Source organism: Stegostoma tigrinum, chromosome 15 (assembly GCF_030684315.1).
Source record: "Stegostoma tigrinum isolate sSteTig4 chromosome 15, sSteTig4.hap1, whole genome shotgun sequence".
NCBI classification, from domain to species: Eukaryota; Metazoa; Chordata; class Chondrichthyes; order Orectolobiformes; family Stegostomatidae; genus Stegostoma; species Stegostoma tigrinum.
Window position 1 is genome coordinate 3,934,964 of NC_081368.1, and position 22,444 is coordinate 3,957,407.

At 44.3% G+C, this 22,444-nt stretch overlaps 1 protein-coding gene across 3 annotated transcripts in view; it reads right to left on the reverse strand.

The window, feature by feature from the left end:
- mcf2a (MCF.2 cell line derived transforming sequence a) overlaps positions 1 to 22,444 on the reverse strand; it is a 177,637-nt gene that overhangs the window by 25,294 nt on the left and 129,899 nt on the right. For all 3 annotated transcript variants that reach the window (XM_059651320.1, XM_059651319.1, XM_059651321.1), the window contains 5 exons: positions 20,239 to 20,331; positions 14,009 to 14,134; positions 9,669 to 9,890; positions 4,959 to 5,051; positions 1,525 to 1,603 (listed from right to left, as the gene is read on the reverse strand). In XM_059651320.1, coding sequence (XP_059507303.1) covers positions 1,525 to 1,603; positions 4,959 to 5,051; positions 9,669 to 9,890; positions 14,009 to 14,134; positions 20,239 to 20,331 — 613 coding nt within the window. The remainder of the gene's footprint in view (positions 1 to 1,524; positions 1,604 to 4,958; positions 5,052 to 9,668; positions 9,891 to 14,008; positions 14,135 to 20,238; positions 20,332 to 22,444) is intronic.

Sequence of the window (22,444 nt, forward strand, 5' to 3'; positions counted from 1 at the left end):
GCCTGGAACGTGCTGCTGGGGGAGGTGATAGAAGCAGGCACACTAGCGAGGTTTAACAGGCATTTGGTCAGACACATGGGTGGGTAGGGAATGAAGTGATATGGACCACATGCAGGCAGCTGGGATTAGTTTAGAATGGCATCATGGTTAGCACAGACATGATGGGCCGAAGACTCTGTTCCTGCACTGCACTGTTCAATGTTCATAGATCCCTACAGTGTGGAAGCAAGCCATTCAGCCCTTCTGGTCCACACTGACCCTCTGAAGAGCATCTCCCCACACTCATGCCTTTGTCTAATCGCTGTAGCTCTGCATTTCCCGTGGCTAACCCACCTAGTCCACATATCCCTGGACACTACAGGCAACTTAGCATAGCCAATTCACCCAACCTGTATATCCTTGGACTGTGAGAGAAAACCAGAGCGTCCAGAGGAAACCCACGCAGACACGGGAAGAATGTGAAAAATCCACACAACCTGAAGGTGGAACTGAACGCAGTTCCCTGGTGCTATGATGCTGCAGGACTAACCACTGGGCCGCTGTGCCACTCTGACCTGCTCAGCCCTGCTTTCATTCTGGTGAACTGGTGATCTGCTCCTTCAAAGCTACACATTGTCCCACTTTCTGACCACGTGTCGTACTTGGATAATCTGACACAGTGAGGCTAAAGAACTGGAGACATCTGCTGACTCATCCTGGGAGGGATAGCAAATGTCTGCTCTCCCTGTTTGCAGGGAACTCACACCGAAGTTAAGTCTCACACACACAACTTATTTGATAAAAGCTGTCACTGCATAGTTTGGATGAGGTCTGGAATTATTTTGTCATCACTCAATATGGTGATCCATTAGTGCTCTGAATTTGTGATAATGGGAACTGCAGATGCTGGAGAATCCAAGATAATAAAGTGTGAAGCTGGATGAACACAGATCTCTCTGATGAAGGGTCTAGGCCCGAAACGTCAGCTTTTGTGCTCCTGAGATGCTGCTTGGCCTGTTGTGTTCATCCAGCTTCACACAGTGCTCCGAATTAGCTTGGTTCTATTGGGAAATGCTGGACATTGAATGGCTGAGGAGAGTTCTCGTTTCAGTTCTGATCTAGAATGCTGACTGAAAGGGTTATTGAAGATAACGAGAGAAAAATAATTGGATATACACCTGAAGGGAAAGGTTTCCAGAAACGTGGGAGGGAGCCAGTGAGTGGGATGAATTGGGATAGCTCTTTCAAAAAGCCAGGTCAGGTACAATGGGCTGAATGGCCTTCCTCTGAGACTATGATTCTACATTGAGAAGATTGTCCACTTGAAGCCCGATTTCAAATCTCCAGTCTGCACTGACCCAAACTTTGCACAGTCCAGGTTCACACAGTTTGTAACATTACAGCTAATTGAGAAATCACTTTCCACAGTTGGAGTTTCTCATACTATTGCACAGTTAGACAAAGCAGCTGGCTAAATGTTCATTTTTCAATATCATTGTAAAAGAATTTTCTAGAAACTAGCATCAGCACAAAGCAGCAAAATACCTCGGAGGAGCCTCTGTTGATTTGTTAGCACTTTCCTCATCTCACATAACCAGGCCATCTTAACATTCACCGATGGAGCCTGAGGAGAAACAGAGCAGATCTTACTTCATTGTGTAAATCACTTTAAACCTGCTCCTAAAGGTGTAGGTTCTTTAGATTTGAAATACAGCCACGTCAAACACATGCTCTGACACACTGCCATTGATGGGAAAGGAGGAGCTCGCATTGATTCAGGCAGCCATTGTGAGAGAGTGGTTTGTGATATTCACCACTCCCTTTAGCCCCTCGAGTTGACTGGGTTAGGTAGAGGAGCAGTTTTGTTGCCTCTATCCAGCCAACTCCCAGTGTCATTCTCCCCAGCTTCACAGAGTCGGGAATTTTACTCAGAGTATCCTGACATCAGCACTAGGGACAGAGGAAGGAGTCCTCATTATGTATCTGAGTCCATCATTGGAACATGAAGCATGGTCAGTGCAGGGTCAGGAGCAGCTCTTTGTGACGGCTCAGGGTGTGGGTAACAGGTAAATTGATCAATCTATTTGCTGAGAGAAACATGCACCTTCAAAATTCCTCTGTGTTCTTGAACTGAAAGCCCAGGTGACACTGTGAGCCATAATAGGCTACAAAGAGTAATGGCTACATCCCAGTCTGATTACAGATTGAGCATTTCCATGTGACAACACAGAGCTGGTCTCAGTATGAGTGACCCTGAAACTGTTGGGTGCTAGTGAAAACCCGACTGGCTCACTGTCTGAGATACTGGGAACTGCAGATGCTGGAGAATCCGAGATAACAAAGTGTGGAGCTGGACGAACACAACAGGCCAAACAGCATCTTAGGAGCACAAAAGCTGATGTTTTGGGCCTAGCCCGTTCATCAGAAAAGGGGGAGGGGGAGAGGATTCTGAAATAAATGGGTGGGGGTTGCGGATTGAAGATTGATAGAGGAGAAGATAGGTGGAGAGGATACAGACAAGTTAAAGGGGCGGGGATGGCCTGGTTTGCTTCAGGACATGGTCGAGCAGATTCAAGGCTGAAGAGATAGCAAGAGAGGTGCAGTGGGAGAGAGATCCCCTGAGGTTTGTCTGGAGGGTGGAGGGTAACTTCTTCAGGTTAGGCATCCCTGGAAGAAGCTTCAGTAAGGTTGTGGGGCTGGATGAACACAGCAGTCCAAGCAGAGATAACAAAGTGTGGAACTAACAAAGTGTACGGCTGGATGAACCTCTCTGCGGCCTTGAAACTGCTCGACCATGTCCTGAAGCAAACCAGGCCATCCCCGCCTGTTTGACTGGTTTGTCTCCTCTCCACCTGTCTTCTCCTCTATCTATCTATCTTCGATCTGCCCCCCCCTCCCTATTTATTTCAGAACCCTCTCCCCCTGCCCCTTTTCTGATGAACGGTCTAGGCCCAAAACGTCAGCTTTTGTGCTCCTAAGATGCTGCTTGGCCTGCTGCGTTCATCCAGCTTCACACTTTGTTATCTCTGGCTCACTGTCTTAGAGTCAGTCTTAGGGAGAGGTCCTAAGAGAACTTAGAGAAATAAACCTGTTGATCTGGGCCCATTTACAATGTTAGATTTACATCTACATGGGCAACTCCAATCTAACGGGCCTGGCAAGGCACTTTGGTGCATCAAGTCATTGTAAAGAATTTCACACCGGAAGGAAAAAAGATTAGTAGAACTTGTGAATGGCTCATATTGATTTGGCTTGTTTGCATTCCTCAAAACAGTGCTCTAGAATGACCAGAACATTCATTTCCAAATATTAAAACTTTTTAAAAATGGTTTTTCCAACAATTTGAAGATGGTCTAATCACCATCCAATTAGGGCACTGAACAATGGTCAATAAATGTCAACATTTCCAGCAATACTAAAACCTGGGTTTATTTCAGATAAGGTCAATTAAGCCAATGGTTATAAGCAGTGGTGAGTCGATTAAGGGCAGTGACATTAGAGGCTGTATCTAGAGGATCTGAACCTGTTTTTAACACATTGTCCTCGGGAATCCATGACATGTATTTCCCAGATTCAGCGATCCAGGTGATCCACAGCAAACTTCTGCTGATATCCTTGGGGTCAGGGGAACGTTGCATTTCAATGTTAAGTGATGGTACCATGAGCAAGGCTGCTTGGCTGGCAAGGGAGGCTGCATACAGCTAGACTGGGTGAAAAAGTTCAACAGTGTATCTGGCTCCACCACCTCCAACTCTCTCCCTCTCTCTCAAACCAGCTTTGGAAATGAGCAAACATTTCTTTATGGAGAATTGTTTCCATTTGGGGACTTCAGGCCACACTCCAGGCCTTGATCTCACATTGGTTCCACTACTGCTTCTATGGAATGTGTCACCAGGACTGCTATCTATCGGCATCCCAGGAATGTGGAAACTCTCCACGCAAGGCAGCTTTGAAGAAGGAGCAATTACAATTACTGAAGGGCAAGGTCTGGAGAGAAGACCTCAGCTCTACCATCAAAATTCATTCACAGGATGAGGGCATTACTAGTTAGGCATTTATTGCCCATCCCTGATTGCCCAGAGGGCAGTTAAGAGTCAACCACATTGCTGTGGGTCTGGAGTCACATGTCGGCCAGACCAGGTAAGGATGGCTGTTTCCTTCCCGAAAGGACATTAGTGAACTCGATGTACTTTTTTTCTTCCCCAGATAATCAAAAACAATTTCATGGTCAACATTAGACTCTTAATTCCAAATTCTTTACTGAATTCAAATTCTATTATCTGCCAATGACAGGATTTGAACCCATGGTTCTCAGAGCTTTTCCCAAGTCTCTGGGTTAATAGTCTAGCAACCAAACCGTTAGGGCCATCAGTTCCCCTCCTGGGGAATGGGTGAGAAGGCTAAATCAAACTGAAGCAATAATGATGAAACCTCGTTTTGGATATGTATTAGAATCTGGCCCATAAAGGCTACTAAGGAGATATTACTAGCTGGATTCTCAAGCTCAATTTGAGTTTGCAAAGCAACAGCAAATATACTTTCGTCTCTCAAATGCTGTCAGTGGATCTAAATGAAAGATAGATTCCAGAAACTCAACAAATATCATGTGACAGCACCTCTTAAGCTCCAACCACTTCCATCTGGAAGGTCTTGGGAACACCAACCCCTGCAAGTTCCCTTCCAAGATACCCACCATCCTGACTTGGAAATATATCACTGTTCCTTCACTGTCGCTGGGTCAAAATCCTGGAATTCTCTCCCTAAAAGGCATTGTGGGTCAACCTATAGCACATGGACTGCAGCGGTTCAAGGCAGCTCACCGTCTACCCTTGCAAGAGCAACTAGGGACAAGCAATAAATTTGCATGCATGTCTACACTGCAAGGATATTTTTAAAAGAAGGAATAGTTGACCCCTGTAGTTAGAAGCAAGTCTAATCTCACAAACCCATTCAATGCCTTCCGATTGTAACAAACTCACTTGAATGAGATACACTTCTTCACGGCCGCTATTCCAGACTTCAAACTTCCGCTGATCTCCTTTAACATTCTCTGTGATCCCGACAGCGCTCATCTGACAAATGAAACACCAGAAATATTAATGTTCCTCCAGTTTTTTCTCAGCTGCAAGTCACAGCATTAGATCTGTACACAGTATCTTTGAAATATGCAACTCTACAAAAATTCTGGTCAGATGCCTCTTGGAATACCATGAGGCCATCTGGGCATCATACATTAGGAAGGCTATACTGGCCCTGGAGGGAGTACAGTGTAGGTTTACAAGAATAATATCTGGACTACAGGGCTTAAGTTATGAAGAGATCATACAAATTAGACCAGTTTTCTCTAGAATTTAGAAGTTTAACGGGTGATTTGATCAATGTCTTTAAGATATTAACAGGAAAAGACAGAGTAGAATAACTATTTTCACTGACTGGGGGTTCTAGAACTAGGGGCTTTGTCTGAGAATTAGGGCCAGACCATTCAGGAGAGATGTTATGAAGCACTTAACAAAGGGTGGCAGATGTTTGGGACACTCTTCCACAAATGGCATTGGATGCAGGATCAATAGTTAATTTTCTATCTGAGGTCAATTTTTTTTGTTAAGGAAAGGTATTAAGGGACATGGGCCAAAGGCAAATACATGGAGTGAGGCCACAGATCAACCATGATCTCACTGAAAGGCAGAACACGTTTGAAGGCTGGATGGCCTATTTATGTTTGTATGTTCCTGCGTAAATGTAATAACAATGGGTCAATAGTTACCAGAAGCATTCGCAAAAGGCTAGTGCTTTCTTGCTCTGAGTCAGAATTATTAAACTGACAACATTGACATCGATTCCATGGTGAATCCATCTACACTCGCTGTCATCACTTCACTGAAACTGATATCTGATATCTGCGCATTCACAGCGATTGCTGTGAGGTTTAGAAACTCGCTTCATCAACTGCGGGTTGAGGGAGAAGCAAAGCCTTTACATATCTGTAAGACAGAGGTAGCTAGGTTTCTGGTAAACAAGGGGGTGAAAGGTTATCATGGGTAGGTGGAAATGTGGAACTGAGGTTGGGATTAGCCACAGTGACCTCACCTCCCTACCACTGGCAGGAAGCAAAGGGGAATCTATACATCGATTAATTGATGAAAACTTTCACTTTACGCTAAAGAAATCTTGAAAACATACACCTTGTTGAATGTTACAGATATACTAACTCCATAATTACTGTTCACCCATACTAGCACTGAAAAGATTTCTTTTGTTTGGTAAATGACATCATAATTCATCGTAATAAAAAGAAACAACATTTTAATTCATTTTCCAAAGTTGTTCCTGTGATTTCAGTTTTTTTTAATCTTAATCCTATCACAAGTCCTGTAGACTAATGGGTGGGAGGGGAGTAATTGGTTGGACTGGATTTGTCCCGCTTTTTGTGTAGAGAATATACCTAAGCAATTTTCCCCACTGTTGGGTAGATGCCAGTACTGGGACAGCTTAGAGAGGGGAGAAGCAGGTTCTGGAGCATAAGTCTTCAGTACTATTGCCAGAATGTTGTCAGGGCCCATAGCCTTTGCAGTAGCCAGTATCTCCAACCCATATCATATGGAGTGAATCAAATTGGCTGAAGACTGATCACAGAAGATAATGGAATCCCTACCGTGTGGAAACAGGCTCTTTGGCCCAACAAGTCCACCCCAAACCTCAGAGCATCCCACCCAGGCCCATCCCCCTGTAACCCACCAATTTACACATTCCTGAACACTACAGGCAATTGAGCATGGCCAATCCACCCTAAAGTGCACATCTTTGGACTGTGGGAGAAAACTGGAGCACACTCATGCAAACACAGGGAGAACATGCAAACTCCACAGAGACAGTCACCCAAAGGTGAAATCGAACCCAGGTCCCTGGTGCTGTGAGGCAGCAATGCTAATCCCTGAGCCACCGTGCCACCTCATATCTAATATCTGTAATGCTTGGGACCACTAGAGGAAGCCAAGGTGGATCATCCACTTGGCATTTCTGGCTAAATACTGTTGCGAAATATTCTGCCTTTTTCTTTGCATTAATATTCTGGGCTCCACCATCATTGAGGATGGGGATATTTGTGGATCGTCTTCCATTTCCTGCTGGTTTACTTGTCCATCAAGATTCACAGCTGGCTGTGGCAGGACTTCAGAGACTAAATCTGTTCCGATAGTTGTGGAATCATTAGTCCTGCTATAAGGGGGCACAATTATTTTCCCTTTTTGGGAATAAAATTAATTGATGTTGGATACTGTTTTAAATACCAGAACTGTTTTGCAACTTAAATAAAATGTGGCGTTCGTTTTTAGCTGTACAAAACAGCATTGCTTTTGGAGCAGTGGGAAAGTTACACAATTGAAAGGCACCAAGAGTTACTGGATTAAGGAAAGACTGCCTGACAACAGCACTCAGATTGGTCATGCTACAGTTTGCTACAGACTTGTGAGAACTGTGTAGCCAAAATAATTGAGGCCTGGAAAACACAAACATCCCTCTCGCCATCTTGGTGTGGGTGAAAAGAGCAAATAAAACAATGTTTAGAAGAAAGATTTCTGACATGTAAAGAGATTTAGGTCGACATGATCAATCAAAGACTGAACATCAACCCATAGACAACAGTGGGTCATCCTCGCTAAAACTTTTTATTTTTATTTTTAGTTTTATTTTTTATAGTTCTATATTTTCCAAACATAATGTTTGTGTCAAATGTCTGCCTTTTGCTGGCCTTTCCGTTACGAATGTGTATATGCTTGGGGTTTTAAAGGAATATTGTTGAAGTTGCATAGTGGTTTGGGGGGAGGGGGGGAAGAGGGGTTTTCTCTGCCATTTGTCAAGGAATAAGATTGTTTACAAAAAAGTTATTTTCCTGTTAATGATGAAACTTCATGTAAATTACTTTTGTCCTAAACAGCGTTGATGAAACTGGATATGAATGGCTCTAAATTAACCAGCCCAGATCCAAAGGTTGGTGGCAGTGGAACAATATGTTCAAAGAGATAGCATGGGCACAGTTAAAACATACTCCCTTGAAAGGGAAAGGTCAGGCAAACAAATCCAGAGCATGTGGAATGACAAGGGAGTTTGGAATTAAGGTTTTAAAAAAAGGCATATTCAGATGTCAGGTACAAAACACTACGGAGAACCACGGTGAAGACAGGAGTTTCAGACTGGGAGCACAAAGACAAAAAAGCATGAAGCAAAGTAGGAGTATGCAAGAGACTGGAAACTAATGTGAAAGGAAACTTCAGACTTGTTTATAGGAATATATGCAGGATAAAGGCGTTTAAAAGAAGGTACCCATTTTGTCTGTCCTGTAATAATTGTTGGTTTACTCTGTTTGATGTCATCAATCCTGTGGCAGACCTGGAGACCCCATTGACTTGGTACCAACTGTTAGCCCAGGGGGAAATCACTCAACTGGGATGGCTAGATCCTGTAGCCAACTTGATTCTGGCTCAGTGAACTTGTTTCATCAATGACCACAAAATCTGGGCCAATACTCCTCCTGACAGGAACGTTTCCCTTCCTTACCCTCACATTTTCAAAAGCAAAGCCCAATTGCACTCTTGCTGAATTAAAATCTAGTTTGCAACATGAAGCAGCTGATTATAGAATCCAAAAGTGCTTCACGGTCAGTGAAACACATTTGAACACGTTGTCAATGTCATAACATGGAGAAACACGGCAGCCAATATGCATGTAGACCAATTACATGAGCTGCAAAATGATGGCTCACAGGACATGCAGGGGGTGATAACTATTGGTTAGGACTGAGGGGAAAACTCCCCTATGGTTGTTCCAATAGCATCATGGAATGTCTTCCATCCCCATGAGGGCAGACTGGGCTTTGGCTTGACTGCTCCATATTCACCCCCTGCCCCATAGCACTCCTTCAGTATTAGCATTGGGTGTGTGGGTGTGGATTACATCGCTCAGATCTTTGGAGTGGGGCTTGGGCACATGAACTTCTAACTCACAGACAAGATCTTTACCCACTCAAATCACCAGCAAACCTTTTAAGAATCACATCGTCCACGCTCTGTGGTTTGTGAGCTGTGAAAGTAACAGTGCACATTTACTCTGTGAAGAGGAAGACCTGAAGGCATTGAGCCAATCCTGTGAATAATCAATTCCCTGCAGGCACCAAATGGCCAGTGGGCTGCCAGTGTTCTGTCCTACGGGTAAAGTTAGTTTGGAGGAAGCAGTGAATGGAGATATAGAGCCGGCACAGTGGCTTAGTGATTAGCACTGCTGTTTCACAGTATCAGGGACCTGGGTTCGATTCCAGCCTTGGGTGCAGTTTGCACATTCTCCCTGTATCTGTGTGGGTTTCCTCCCACGATCCAAAGATGCCCAGGTTAGGTGGATTGGCCATGCTAAACTGCCTAGGATGTGCCAGTTGAATGGAGTAGCCTTGGGGGATGCAGGGATAGGGGTGGGGGCTGGGTCTAAGTAAGAAGCTCTTTGGAGGGGCAGTGTGGATTCAATGGGCTAAATAGTCTGCTTCCACAATGTAGAATTTGACAAAAATAGCTGGGGAATGGGCTAGAGCTGGGGCTCTCTCACAGAAGAGCTCTTGCACGAAATAGCCACCTGGGGGCACAGGAACACTGAATTTACCACAAGAACAATGACACAACAGCAAACAGTCAGACCCTCTGTCTTACTTTTAAGAAATGTTTGAAACTGTAAGAAGGTGCTTTGTCATAACCTTCTCCATGCTCCTCCCGCTTCTTACAGAACAGAAGGGCAGTCTCGTGAAGGAACAGATGGCGCTGCATGGGTTTGAAGCGAGCAAGGTCCTTCATCTTGGTGGGACCTTTCTTGTGGTTGATCCAGATGTTGAAAGAGCCCTGCATCAAAAGTGGACCAAATTCTTCCAGGTTGCCCTGTCAATCAAAACCTTTAAATCATTCCTCTGTTTAGATTCCACAGTACAATATTAACAAAATTAATTAATAATCAATATAAAATTTACATGTTTCACAGTCATGATGAGCATTTCAGAGATACTTTTCAAGTGCCTTTTTTTTAAAAGAAAAGTGTATTCTTGATCTGACACGAGATGGTCCCATATTTCTTGCTCATCCCTAACTGCCCTTAGGAAGGTGGTGGTTCACTGCTGAAGGCGCCCCTGCAGTGTTTATGTCTATTATCTCTTTTACTCAATTCACACCTTTCACAAAAATATCTTAGTGTATTCCCCACCATACCATTACTATCAGCTGGGCACCAACCTTCATTCACTGGAGAGTGCAGGAGGGCCACAGGCAGTACTCAGCATAGCTAGACATGAGGTACTAATCCCTTGGTGAAGTTGCAACATAGTACCCCTAGCCAAATAGCAAAAGCAGTAAGCAATAAATACAGCTCAGCGATCCCACAACCAACGGATCAGATCTAAGCTCTGCAGCCCTGCCACGTCCAGTCGTGAATGGTAGTGGGCAATTAAACAACTTACTGGAGGAGGAGGAGGCTCCACAAATATCCCCATTCTCAATGATGGAACAGCCCAGCACATCAGTGTCAAAACAAAGGCAATAATATTTAGCCATAAGTGCTGAGCGGATGATCTATCTTGGCCTCCTCTGCTGATCCCCAACATTACAGATACCAGTCCTAGGCCAATTCGATTCAGTCCACTTGATAGCAAGAAATAGTTGGAAGCACTGGATACTGTAAAGGCTAAGGGTCCCGAAAACAATCCAACAATAGTAGTCCAGCCCTAGTTCACTCTCAATCACCAATGAAGTGATGGGATAGGTCATTGGCAGTGCTCTCAAACTATGCTTATTCAGCTTCTGATCTCATTGAAGCCTTGGTTCAAACATGGACAAAAGAGGTGAATTCCAGGTGAGGTGAGAGTGAAAGCCCTTCAGAATGTGCCCGACCAAGTGTGGCCAAATTTAAGGGGCCCCTAGCAAAACTAAAATCAATGGGGCAAACTCTCTGCCGGTTGGAATCACACCTGGCACATAGGAAGATGGTTATGCTCGTTCGATGTTATTTTCAGCTCCAGGATATCTCTGCAGGAGTTCCTCAGTATAGTGTCCTAGGCCCAAACATCTTTAACTGCTTCATCAATGACCTTCCGTCCATTACAAGGTCAGGAGTGGGGATTTTCATGAATGATTGCATAATATCCAACATCATTCATAACTCATCAGATACTGAAACACCCCATATCCAAATGCAACAAGACCTGGACAATATCCAGGCTTGAGACAACAAGCGGCAAGTAACATTCATGCCATACAAATGTTGGGCAATGACCATCTCCAGCAAAAGGCAATCTAATTATTGCCCCTTAACATTCAATGGCATCTCCATCGTTAAATCCTCCGTGACTAACAACCGGGGGGTGGGGGCTACCATTGACCTGAACGTGAACCAGACCAACCAATATAACCATAGTAGCTACAAGAGCAGGTCAGAGGCTAGGCATCCTGCAGTGTATAACTCACCTCATGACTCCCCAAAGCCTTCCTACCATCTACAAGGCACAAGGCAGGGGTATGATGGTGGAGTCCCCACTTGCCTGGATGGGTACAGCTCCAATGACACTCAAAAAGCTCTACACAATCCAGGACAAAGCTGCTCGACTAATTGGCACCACATCCCTCATCAACAGCACTGTGGGTCTCCCTACACATAGTGGTTCAAGGAGGTGGCTCATCATCACCTTCTCAAGGGGAATAGGATGAATCAAGAAAAGTACTGGACCCTACAGAGAGATGAATGAGACACTCTAACTCTTGAGAGAGGAAGAATTCTAGAAGTCAACACGGATGAAAAGCCTTAAATCCTAAAAATACCTTAAGACCCAAAAGAAGTGTGACTTTTTTATTTAATCACAGGATGGGGGCATCACTGACCAGGCAGCATTCATTGTCCATCCCTAATTGCTCAGTGGACAGTTAACAGTCAACCACATTGCTGTGGGCCTGGAGTCACATAAAGGCCAGACCAGGTAAGGATGGCAGTTAAAAACCAAAAGAACAGCGGATGCTGTAAATCAGGAACAAAAACAGAAATTGCTGAAAAAGCTCAGCAGGTCTGGCAGCATCTGCGAAGAAAAAAATCAGAGTTAATGTTTCGGGTCTGGTGACCCTTCCTCAGAAACGGTGGTGGCTGGGAACACGTCAGTTTATATGCAGAAGATAGGGAGAGTGGCTATGGATTAAGCAATAGGATAGAGCTAAAAGACAGAGAAGAACAGTTGGACAACGGAGTTGGTAACGATCTGGCTGAGAGGATGAATAGCTGTCAATGGGGACTGTTAATGACTAACAATAGGAAGTGTGTAATGTAAGGCTATGTGATAGTGTGATGGTGTGTGCAGTATGGGGCTGGGATATGGGACAGTTTAGGCCCTAAAATTATTGAACTCGATATTGAGTCCGGAGGGCTGCAGGATCCCTAAGTGGAAAATGAGGTGGTTTTCTTCCAGCTCATGCTGAGCTTCGCAGGAGCACTGCAGGAAGCCAGAGACACAGAGGTGTTGGCCAGGGAACAGGGTGGTGTGTTGTAGCAGCAGGCAACAGGTAGTTCAGGTCAGAGATAATGGGAACTGCAGGTGCTGAAGAATCCAAGATAACAAAGTGTGAAGCTGGATGAACACAGCAGGCCAAGTTCTTTTTTCAAGCAGAACATAGATATTCTGTGAAGTGGTCACCCAGTCTACGCTTCGTTTCACCAATGTTGAAGAGACCACATTGTGAGCAACAAATGTAGGAAGGCAGACAAGGGAAGAGAGAGGAATGTGTGTCTGGTGGGGGCATCTCATTGGAGGTGGCAGAAATGGCATCTGATGATCTTCTGGATGTGTTCATGTTCAGGATGGACCTGTTCTGAGGAAGGGTCACCGGATGCAAAATGTTAACTCTTGTTTTTTCCTTCATAGATGCCGCCAGACCTGTTGAGTTTTTCCAGCAACTTTGTTTTTGTTCTGGATGTGGATGCTGGTGGGATGGAGTGAGGGCGGAAGTGCAGGAAATGGGTCGGACCTGGTTGAGAGCCCTGTCGACAACGGAGCTAGGGAATCCCTGGTTGAGGATGAAGGTGGACATTTCAAGGTCTCCCTTGTCGAAGTTGGCCTCATCTGAACATATGCGACGGAGACGGTGGAACTGAGAGAATGGGATGGAGTCTTTATAGGAAGCAGGGTGTGAGGATGTATAGGTCGCTGTGGGAGTCAGTGGGTTTGTAATGGATATTAGTGGCCAGTCTATCCCCAGAAATGGAAACAGAAATGTCCAGATAGGGAAGGGAGGAGTCAGACCAGGTGGAAATGAGGACAGGATGAAAACTGGAGGCAAAAATCAATGAATTTTCCCAATTCCAAATGAGAAAGGAAACAGCACTGATGATATCATTGATGCATTGGAGAAAAAGTGATGGGTGGGGCTGGAATAGGACTGGAACAAGGAATGTTCCACCTACCCCACGAAGAGAAAGGCATAACCAGGGCCCATGCGGGTACCCATGGCAATGCCTCTTACCTGAAGAAAATGACAGCAGTTAAAAGAGAAGTTGTTGGGGGTGAGGACAAGGTTGGCCAAGCGGAGGAGGGTGGTGGTGGTGGGGATGGTGCAGGTGTTTGCTTCAGGAAGAAGTGAAGTGTCCTCCGACCCTCCTGGTGGGAAAGGGATGTGTAAAGGGAGTGCAGTTTCCTTCTCTGATGGACATTAGCGATCCAAATAGGTTTTTACAACAATCCAGTAGTATCATGATTACAGGTACTGAAGGTTGCTTTTTAATTCCAGGTCTATTTAATTGAATATAAATTTCCCAGCAAATTATTAGTCCAAATCTTAAATTAATAGTCCAATAATTTGATGAGTATGCTATCATATCCAAAAATCCACCAGAGCTGAATTAACATAAGAAGATATCATAAACAGAAACAGAAATTTGCATGCACAAGCTCAAAAATATTGGAATAAATGAATGTTATTTGATTAATTGATATTAACGGTAGGTCACCCCTTCCCAAAGAGGCACTCACATTATATCCTGTGATAGCAATTTGGTGCATGGAGTCATTTACTGACTTTAGTAAGTTCAACATGGCAGTGAGCGCTTCCTGCAACTCCTGGGTTCCCTCGCCATTACTGCTGAACTTCAATAATTCCTGCCAGGAGACAGTAATTTGCAAATTACTTCAGAGAAATATGAAATCAGCTCAAAGAGTTACACTTCAAAGCATGTTTTTGGATGGTTGGTGCTTCCGTAAAAGAGCAGAGGATCATCTACGTTCACATGTTATCAGGCTTAAGACTGCATCATTTTGATTGTGGACTAACAATGTTAATTAAAAAAGACTTTTTAAAACCAAGGAGTGTGGAAGGAATTGATGCACTTTCAAGAACAATTTACTGAAACTCAGTGTGTGGTACTTAGACAACTGCTTTGTTCAAGTAATTGGTAGCCTGGGAGGCTGGATGATGTTTGTAGATGGCACAGCACCACAGGAATGTATGCTGAGAGTGATTTGATTGGGAACAAGTAGGTGATTCGGTTTTGTCTAATTGTGACCTATCACAGTGGCCACAATACCTACTGACAAATCACTGATTGTTCCTGGGTAGCTGAACTGCTTGTGGGTATAAACAATGCAGCTAGAAAGCCTTTAGATTGCTGGAAGGACAGACTGTGTGTCTCTCTCTCTCTGCAGTAAATGTATCTTAAACTTAGAGAAAGCCAGTTATCTTCTCCCAACAGTTGCTGTAAGCTGTTGCCACTAACCAGGAACGAAGAGACTTCACAGTCTGTGCATCAATTGCTCAGTGCCTCCTGCAAGGAAGATCAGGAAGCGAGAAAGGAAAGTGAAGAGAAGCAAATCCTGTCAAGCCAAAAGGAACTTCCCAACAAACCCTGTGAACTGTGCATCCAAGCTGTTTTCATTTTCATCCACAAAAGTAACTTTTTTTGTCTGTGTCTGTGGGTGTCTAATGCTGGTGTTTTTACTCGGGGTTAGAGTTGTAACTAGTAGATCTTTGTGTTGATAGTTCATAGCTGTTTACTTGACATTAGAATGTACTGCTTTGTCATAGACAGCAGTTCTTGTGAAGTACAGGAAATTAGACAGGGATTTTTTTTCACCTGATCCTATCATTTGCTTTCATTTATTTATTGTCATGTGTATTTATTACAAATATAGTGAAATGTGTTGTTCAGTATTGCCACTCTCCAGTGCCATCTTAAAATACAGAAAATAAACCAAAACACAGGGTATAGAGGCAGAAAAATAAAGCAATAAAGTTCATCATATAGTCTTCGGTTTATAGCTTGGAACAGTTCCCGCTTCCAGCCCTAGGCCTGGATCCAGGCCTCACCACCCTGATCCTCGAGTCCATGCTGCTAAACTGACAACACTGCAGCGACTGCACTTCACTGCACTGCTGCTGCTGGAAAATACAGTCATCATTCTCAGGTGCCATCGCACCTCCATCTAATGCCACTGGTGCTGTGCGTTTGCCCTGGGACCATTTCGCGAATGCTGCCTCTGCCAGTGCCGCAGCGTCCTGCATTGGCCTGTACTCACTGCTCTCCAGGCCTAGCTGTGGACCTGGAGCCTCAGCTCAACATGCGAGTCTGGACACGGAGTTAAGCTTAGAGCCTGCTCACCACTCACTCTTCAGGAGACCTCCGTCTGGGATACAGCCACACTGCCTCAATCTGGTGTTGCTGCTGCCATCACTGGATGCCTCCTCCTTCATCATTTACTCGGACTCAGTCAGGAAATTATTGGAAAAGGTTCTCAGGGACAAGATCGATATGCATTAAGAAGCAAACGGACTTACTAGTGATAGACTGCATGGTTTTGTGCGGGGGGGGGGGAGTCATGCGTTAATAACTTGATCGAGTTTTTAAAAGAGGTAACAAAGATAATTGACATGAAGAAAACAGTTTATGCAGTCTACATGAGCTTCAGTAAAGCCTTTGACAAGGACCCTCATGGTAGACTGATACAAAAGGTGAAGTCACGTGGCAACAGGGTTGAGCTGGCAAGATGGATACAGAACTGACTTAGTCATAGGAGACAGAGGTTAGCAGCGGAAAGCTGCTTTTCGCAATGGAGGGCTTTGACTAGTGGTATTCCGCAGGGATCAGTGCGAGGACCTCTGCTGTTTGTGATCTACATAAATGATTTGGAGGAAAATGTAACTGGTTTAATTAGTAAGTTTTCGGACAATACAAAGATTAGCGGAGTTGCGGATAGTGAAGAGAATTGTCAGAGGATACAGCAGGATATAGATCAGTTGGAGGCATGGGCAAAAAAAATGGCAGATGGAGTTTAATCCAGACAAATGTGAGGTGATGCATTTTGGAAGGTCACGTGCAGATGAAAATTATACAGTGAATGGCAAAACCTTTAAGAGTACTGATATGCAGAGGGACCTGGGTGAGCAGGTCCAGAGATCACTGAAGGTAGCAGCGCAGGTATGTAAGGTAGTGAAAAGGGCTTATGGCATGGCTACTTTCATCAGAAGGGGCATTGAGTACAAGGATAGACCAGTAATGCTGCAGCTTTATAGAACTTTAGTCAGGCCACACTTGGAATACTGCGTACACTTCTGGTCACCACATTACCAGAAGGATGTGGATACTTTGGAAACAGCACAGAAAAGATTTTCCAGTATGGGGAATTTTATCTGTGAATAAAAGTTGGACAGACTGGGTTTGTTTTCACTGGAACACAGGAGGTTGAGGGGTGACCTGACAGGAGTTTATAAGATTGAGAATGGCATGGATAGAGTGGAAAGTACGAGGCTTTTGACCCAGGGTGGGGGTGGGGTAAATTACTGGGGGAAACAGATTCAAGGTGCAAGGGGTGATGTTTAAAAGAGATGTGCGAGGCAAGTTTTGCACACAAAGGGTGATGAGTGTCTGGAACACACTGCCAGAGGAGGTGGTGGAAGCTGACACAATAGTAGCTTTCAAAAAGCAATCAGACGAATACATGAATCGGAAGGAAACAGAGGGATATGGATCCTGTCAGTGAAGGCAGTTTTGGTGTGGAAGGACAAAACATATCGGCGCAGGCTTGGAGGGCCGAAGGGCCTGTTCCTGTGCTGTATTGTTCTGTTCTTTGATCCCCAGACCCACGCCCACCATCGTCATCTGCCGTTCTGTCGAAGGCCCACTCGTGCTGATGCTACAGCAAACTAGGTGTAAAGGTAAAAGACTTTAAAGAAAGAAAAAGATAAAAAGAAAATAAAGGCAGTAGAAGTGGAAAGTTGCTACTCCAGCGCTGCCATCTTGGACCTTCACTGGGGACTTTGTGTGCTTTGATTAAATCATTAATTTTTGTGGAGAGACTAGAAGTGGAGGAGTTTGAAAATCCTTTCCCAGGTCCTGGATTGGCATGGTGGCTCAGTGGTTAGCACTGCTACCTCACAATACCAGGGACCAGGGTTCAATTCCATCCTTGGGTGACTGCCTGGGTTGGGGGGGGTGGAGGTTGCACATTTTCTCCCTGTCTGCATGGGTTTTCTCTCACAGTCCAAAGAATTGTAAGTGTGGTGGATAGGGTTAGGGGGGCTGGGTCTTGGTGGGATACTTTTTGGAGGGTCAGTGTGAAATCAATGGTCTGAATGGCCTCCTTCCATATGGTACGATTCTACAAGTGTGTTGTAACATCAGTTTCTCAGGCCCTTACTCTTAGGCATGAGCTCCTCTATTAAACCACTTTATAAGACAGTGCAGTTTGACTGGGAGAAGGAAAAGCGAGAGGAGGCACAGAACAGAACAGAAACATGCCAAAACTTAAAGCATGAATGAAGGGAGAAGGCAGCTGTTCTGATGGACAAATGAAGCTGGTAACTTTTACTGTTTACTGAGAGTTAGGAACAGTTGCAAATAACAGTGAAGAAATACGCTTGTGTGAAATTATTCTGCTCTCCTATTTACAATAGTATATAACATAATAGTTTTACAAAATTTCAAATAAAATTTGAATGAATTAGGAGAAAAAAGGTTAAGACGGTGGACAACATAATTCATGTAAACTATCACAAAAATCCTGCTTTCCCTTTCAGATGATGTTTAGTTTTGAGGTTATATTTTAAGAAAGAATCCCCTTGTAAACACTGGAACAATCGCCACATTTTGAGTTCTTCATCATAGCTCTTGCTGAAATTTCTCCAAGGCTTTCACATAGAAAGACATACAGCTAAGGTGCATGCAGCAGGATCTCACAAACAGCCCTCAGGCAAGGAGTTGAGTTTCTCATTTTGGATGGTCTTGGTTGAGAGATGGATGGTGATCAGGGAGCCACAGAGCTGGCTGTTCTCCTTTGAAGAGTGTCCTGTGTCCGGAATTGTGCATAGGGAGTTCGCTCTGGCTGAACATCCTCTTCAAATGCAAACACTTCCAGCTAAAGGAAGTACAGTGCCTCATCAGCTCCAGTAGATCACACTGCAAGGTCAATAACGTTTCATCATTAGGCAGTTTCCTGGCGGTTAACACACGGATAGATTGCGAACTTGGCCAAGCAGCAAAGGATGCTGGGTATATTGACCAAATGAAACTCTGAAATCACAAATCCTACACACCAGACACAACAACTAGGTGTTAATGACATTATCATAATATAAAAGTCAACAGTTATTCCAGACAGTCATCCCTAACAACTTATCCACCAGACAAAGGACAGCCATGACAGAAAGGCACTGGGTCCTGCTACACAAAGAAACTACAGTAGCTGTCTAACTGATTGCCTCCTGTTTCAAACTATTAAATGTATTTCCTGATTGGCCAGAACATCAAAGACTCACCACATCCTGATAATGATCTCCTTGAACCTCTCCCATCAGGCAGTAGATACAGAAACGTGAATGCGCACATGAGCCTGTTCAGGAACAGCTTCTTCCCGGCTGTTATCAGACTGACGAATGGACTCTCTAGCCTCAAATAATGTTGATCTCGCCTAACGCATGCCCTGTGCAATGTAACCTGTATGCTTCTAGTCCAATTTGATCTGTACATCCTTTGTTTACTATGATCTGCCTGAACTACTCGTAAACAACTTTTCACTGTATTTCGGTACATGCGACAATAAATAAGTCAATCAATCAGCTATAGGAAGTTCCAGAAAACCATTTAAAAGGTATAAAACATGGGTTCACCTGCAGGCCTCTCTCTCTCAGAACGACTCTCAGTCTCTAGAATCGTCTGAGGCCTTCTGAGGAGAACAGCATGGCAAGGGGCAGAAACCAGTTGACCATCGGAGAGACAGAGGAAGAAAGCAGAGATAATAGGAGACTGTCTCCTCTCCACCTATCTTCTCTTCTATTCATCTTCAATCCGCCTCCCACTCTCTCCCTATTTATTTCAGAACTCTCTCCCCATCCCCCTTTTCTGGTGAAGGATCTAGGCCCGAAATGTCAGCTTTTGCGCTCCTGAGATGCTGCTTGGCCTGCTGTGTTCATCCAGCTCCACACCTTGTTATCTATAGAGGAAGAAAGCAATTTCACAGACCCAGACGCACAGCCACAGAGACAGTGACCCAGTAAGGATACAAGAGACTCGGAAAGTATTGTAACCTTAAGCAGACAAACAGAATTAGGGATGGTATGTTTAGTACTAAAGATTATTGTAATTTTGCTCCTAATAAAGTGGGAATGTTTTGCTTCAGTATCGGCTTGTGTTCATATTGATTTGCCTGCTTTAGTACTGTGGGACACCCAGGCAAATTCATTCACAACATTCTGGTCAGAATTGTCTGTAACTTCTTTAAAGAGGAACCAGAATTATCAGAAACGGAAAGTGTGATCTTTCCAGCTTCCTGCAGCATTCTTAGATTCTTCCAGTTCTGACGAAGGGCCATTGACCTGAAACATTAACCATGTTTCTCTCTCACTGACGTTGCTTCACCTGCTGAGTTTCTCCAGCACTTTCGGTTTTTATTTCTGATGCCTGGCAATGCACAGTATTTAATCTTTGCATCTCTGGAAACAGATTATCTAGCTGTTGTCACAGTGCTGTTTATGGGAGTTTGATGGTAGCTGCATTTCTTAAACTATGACAGCTCTTTGTGGGAGTTTGATGGTAGCTGCATTTCTTAAACTATGACAGCAACTATCCTTCACAAACAAAAATACTTACCTGACTGAAATGCATAGTGGTAGAGCTGGAGGGTGGGAAAGGTACTACAGAAATGTAAGTCTCAGAGTGGGGTCAAGCATGGCTGTGAATCTGCTGTGGCTCTGCAGCAACAGCTGGGTATCATACCTTCAGTAACAGCTGGTACTTTGTCAAACGTTGAATGGGCTTCAGCAAGTATGAGTCCAATCCAAGTTTATGATCCAGTTTACGTTGACATTCCTAGTAAAGAGCACACAAGTTAGGAAGAGATGATAATATTGGCTCTGAAAAAAGCACCGAGCAACTCTGAATTCGATGTGAGCCGATCATCACAGCAGCCTATATGTAAGAATGTTAAGAAATGGGAGCTGGAATAGACCATTCAGCCCTAGAGCCTGCTCCTCCATGTCTGCTCTCGTATCCCGATTCACATTTTTTTGCTCATTCCCCACATCTCTTGATACCCTGAGAGATCAAAACTACCATAGCCCTGAATATCATCAATGGTAGAGCACTCAACGCCCTTTGGGTTAGACAATTCCAAAGGTACTTTACTCTCTGAATGAAAACATTCATGGGAGGCGATAGCCTAGTGGTATTATCACTGGGCTGTTAATCCAGAGACCCAGACGATGTTCTCAGGACCTGGGTTCAAATCCCACAGCAAATGGTGGAATTTGAATTCAATTAATATAAATATTGATGACCATGAATCCATTGATGATTGATGGGGAAAAATGCATCTGGTTCACAATCCCCTTTTGGGGGAAGGGGAAAAACTGCCACCCTTATCTGGTCTGGCCTACACGTGACTCCAGACCCACAGCAATGTAGCAGACTCTGCACTACCCATTGGGCATTTATAGATGGGCAATGAATTCTGCCTGGCCAGCAATGTCCCTCATCCTGTGAATGAATAAAATTTACCTGCTCTCAGGGAGTCCAGGGTTATGGTGACAGAGAAGTAAGTACAGTTTAGACCTCAATCACATCAGCCATGACCTTGTTAAATAGCAGAGCAGGCTCAAAGGGCCTGTTCCTGCCTCCTAAATCCCCTGTTTCTATCAACCCTCATGCTGATGCTGTGCCCTCATGTCCTGCACTCACCAGCCACGGACCACGGCTGGGGGGGGGGGGGGGGGGGGGCAGTATCCATCACATCAGTATCTTGTCTGTTTCGACTATAATTCTTTAAAGCATAAAAGCAGAAGTAGGCCATGCAGCCCATTGAGCCAGCTCCACTATTCAATGAGATCATGGCTGATCTAATTGACCTCAGCTCCGCTTTCCTTCCATTTCCCCATAACCCTTGATTCCCTCCCTGATCAAAAATCTGTCAATGTTTCAGTGAGATCACCTCTCTTCTTCTAAACCCCAGGGAACATAGGCTCAAATTGCTCAGTCACTAATCAATGATAAATGTCTTATCCAGAAACTCTCACTGTCCCACTTCTGGTGCTACTATACTATTTTTAATTATGAAGGCCATAACTGCTAACATGTAAACTTGCAGATCAGACTCCTCCTTCCTGTACTCCAACCCCCTGATAGTGAAGCCAACATTCTGTTTATTTACTCAGTAATTGCTGGAATGCAAGCAAACATTTTGCATTCCTTGTACAAGTACATTCAAGTTTCTCTGAAGGTCAACATTTAGGTTGCAATGAAGAGTCACACTGGAATCAAAACGTTAACGCTATTTTTCTCTTCACAGGTGCTGAGTTTCTCCAGCATTTACACAGGAACAGGACTAGGCCACTCAGCCCTCGCATTCCACCTTTCAATGGGATCAAGGCTGATCTGTGGCCGAGCAGTGGTCGAGAAGGCATACGGCATGCTTGCCTTCATGGGTCTGGATTCAGAATATAAACATTGGCAAGTCATTTTGCAGTTGTATTGAATGTTAGTGAGGCCACATTTGGAATATTGTGCACAGTTCTGGTCATTATACTCCAAGATGGATATGAAGGCTTTGGAGAAGGTACAGGAAAGGCTTACCAAGATGTTTCCTGGTTTGCAGGACACTAGCTATGAGGAGAGAGTGGGCAAACTCTGTTTGTTTTCACTTCAAAGTTGGAGGCTGAGGGGGCGACCTGATAGAAGTTTACAAAATTATGAGATAGAGTGGATAGTTGGAGTTTTTCTCCCAGGGTCCAGATGTTAATTACCAGGGGACACAGGTTTGAGGTAGAAGGGGGTAAATTTATAGGGGATGTGAGAGGTGAGTTTTTTTTTAAAAACAAAGGGTGGTAGGTGCCTGGAATATGCTGCTAGAGGAGGTGGTAGAAACAGGTACAACAGCAATGTTTAAGAGGGATCTTGACAGATACATGAATAGGCAGGGAATAGAGGG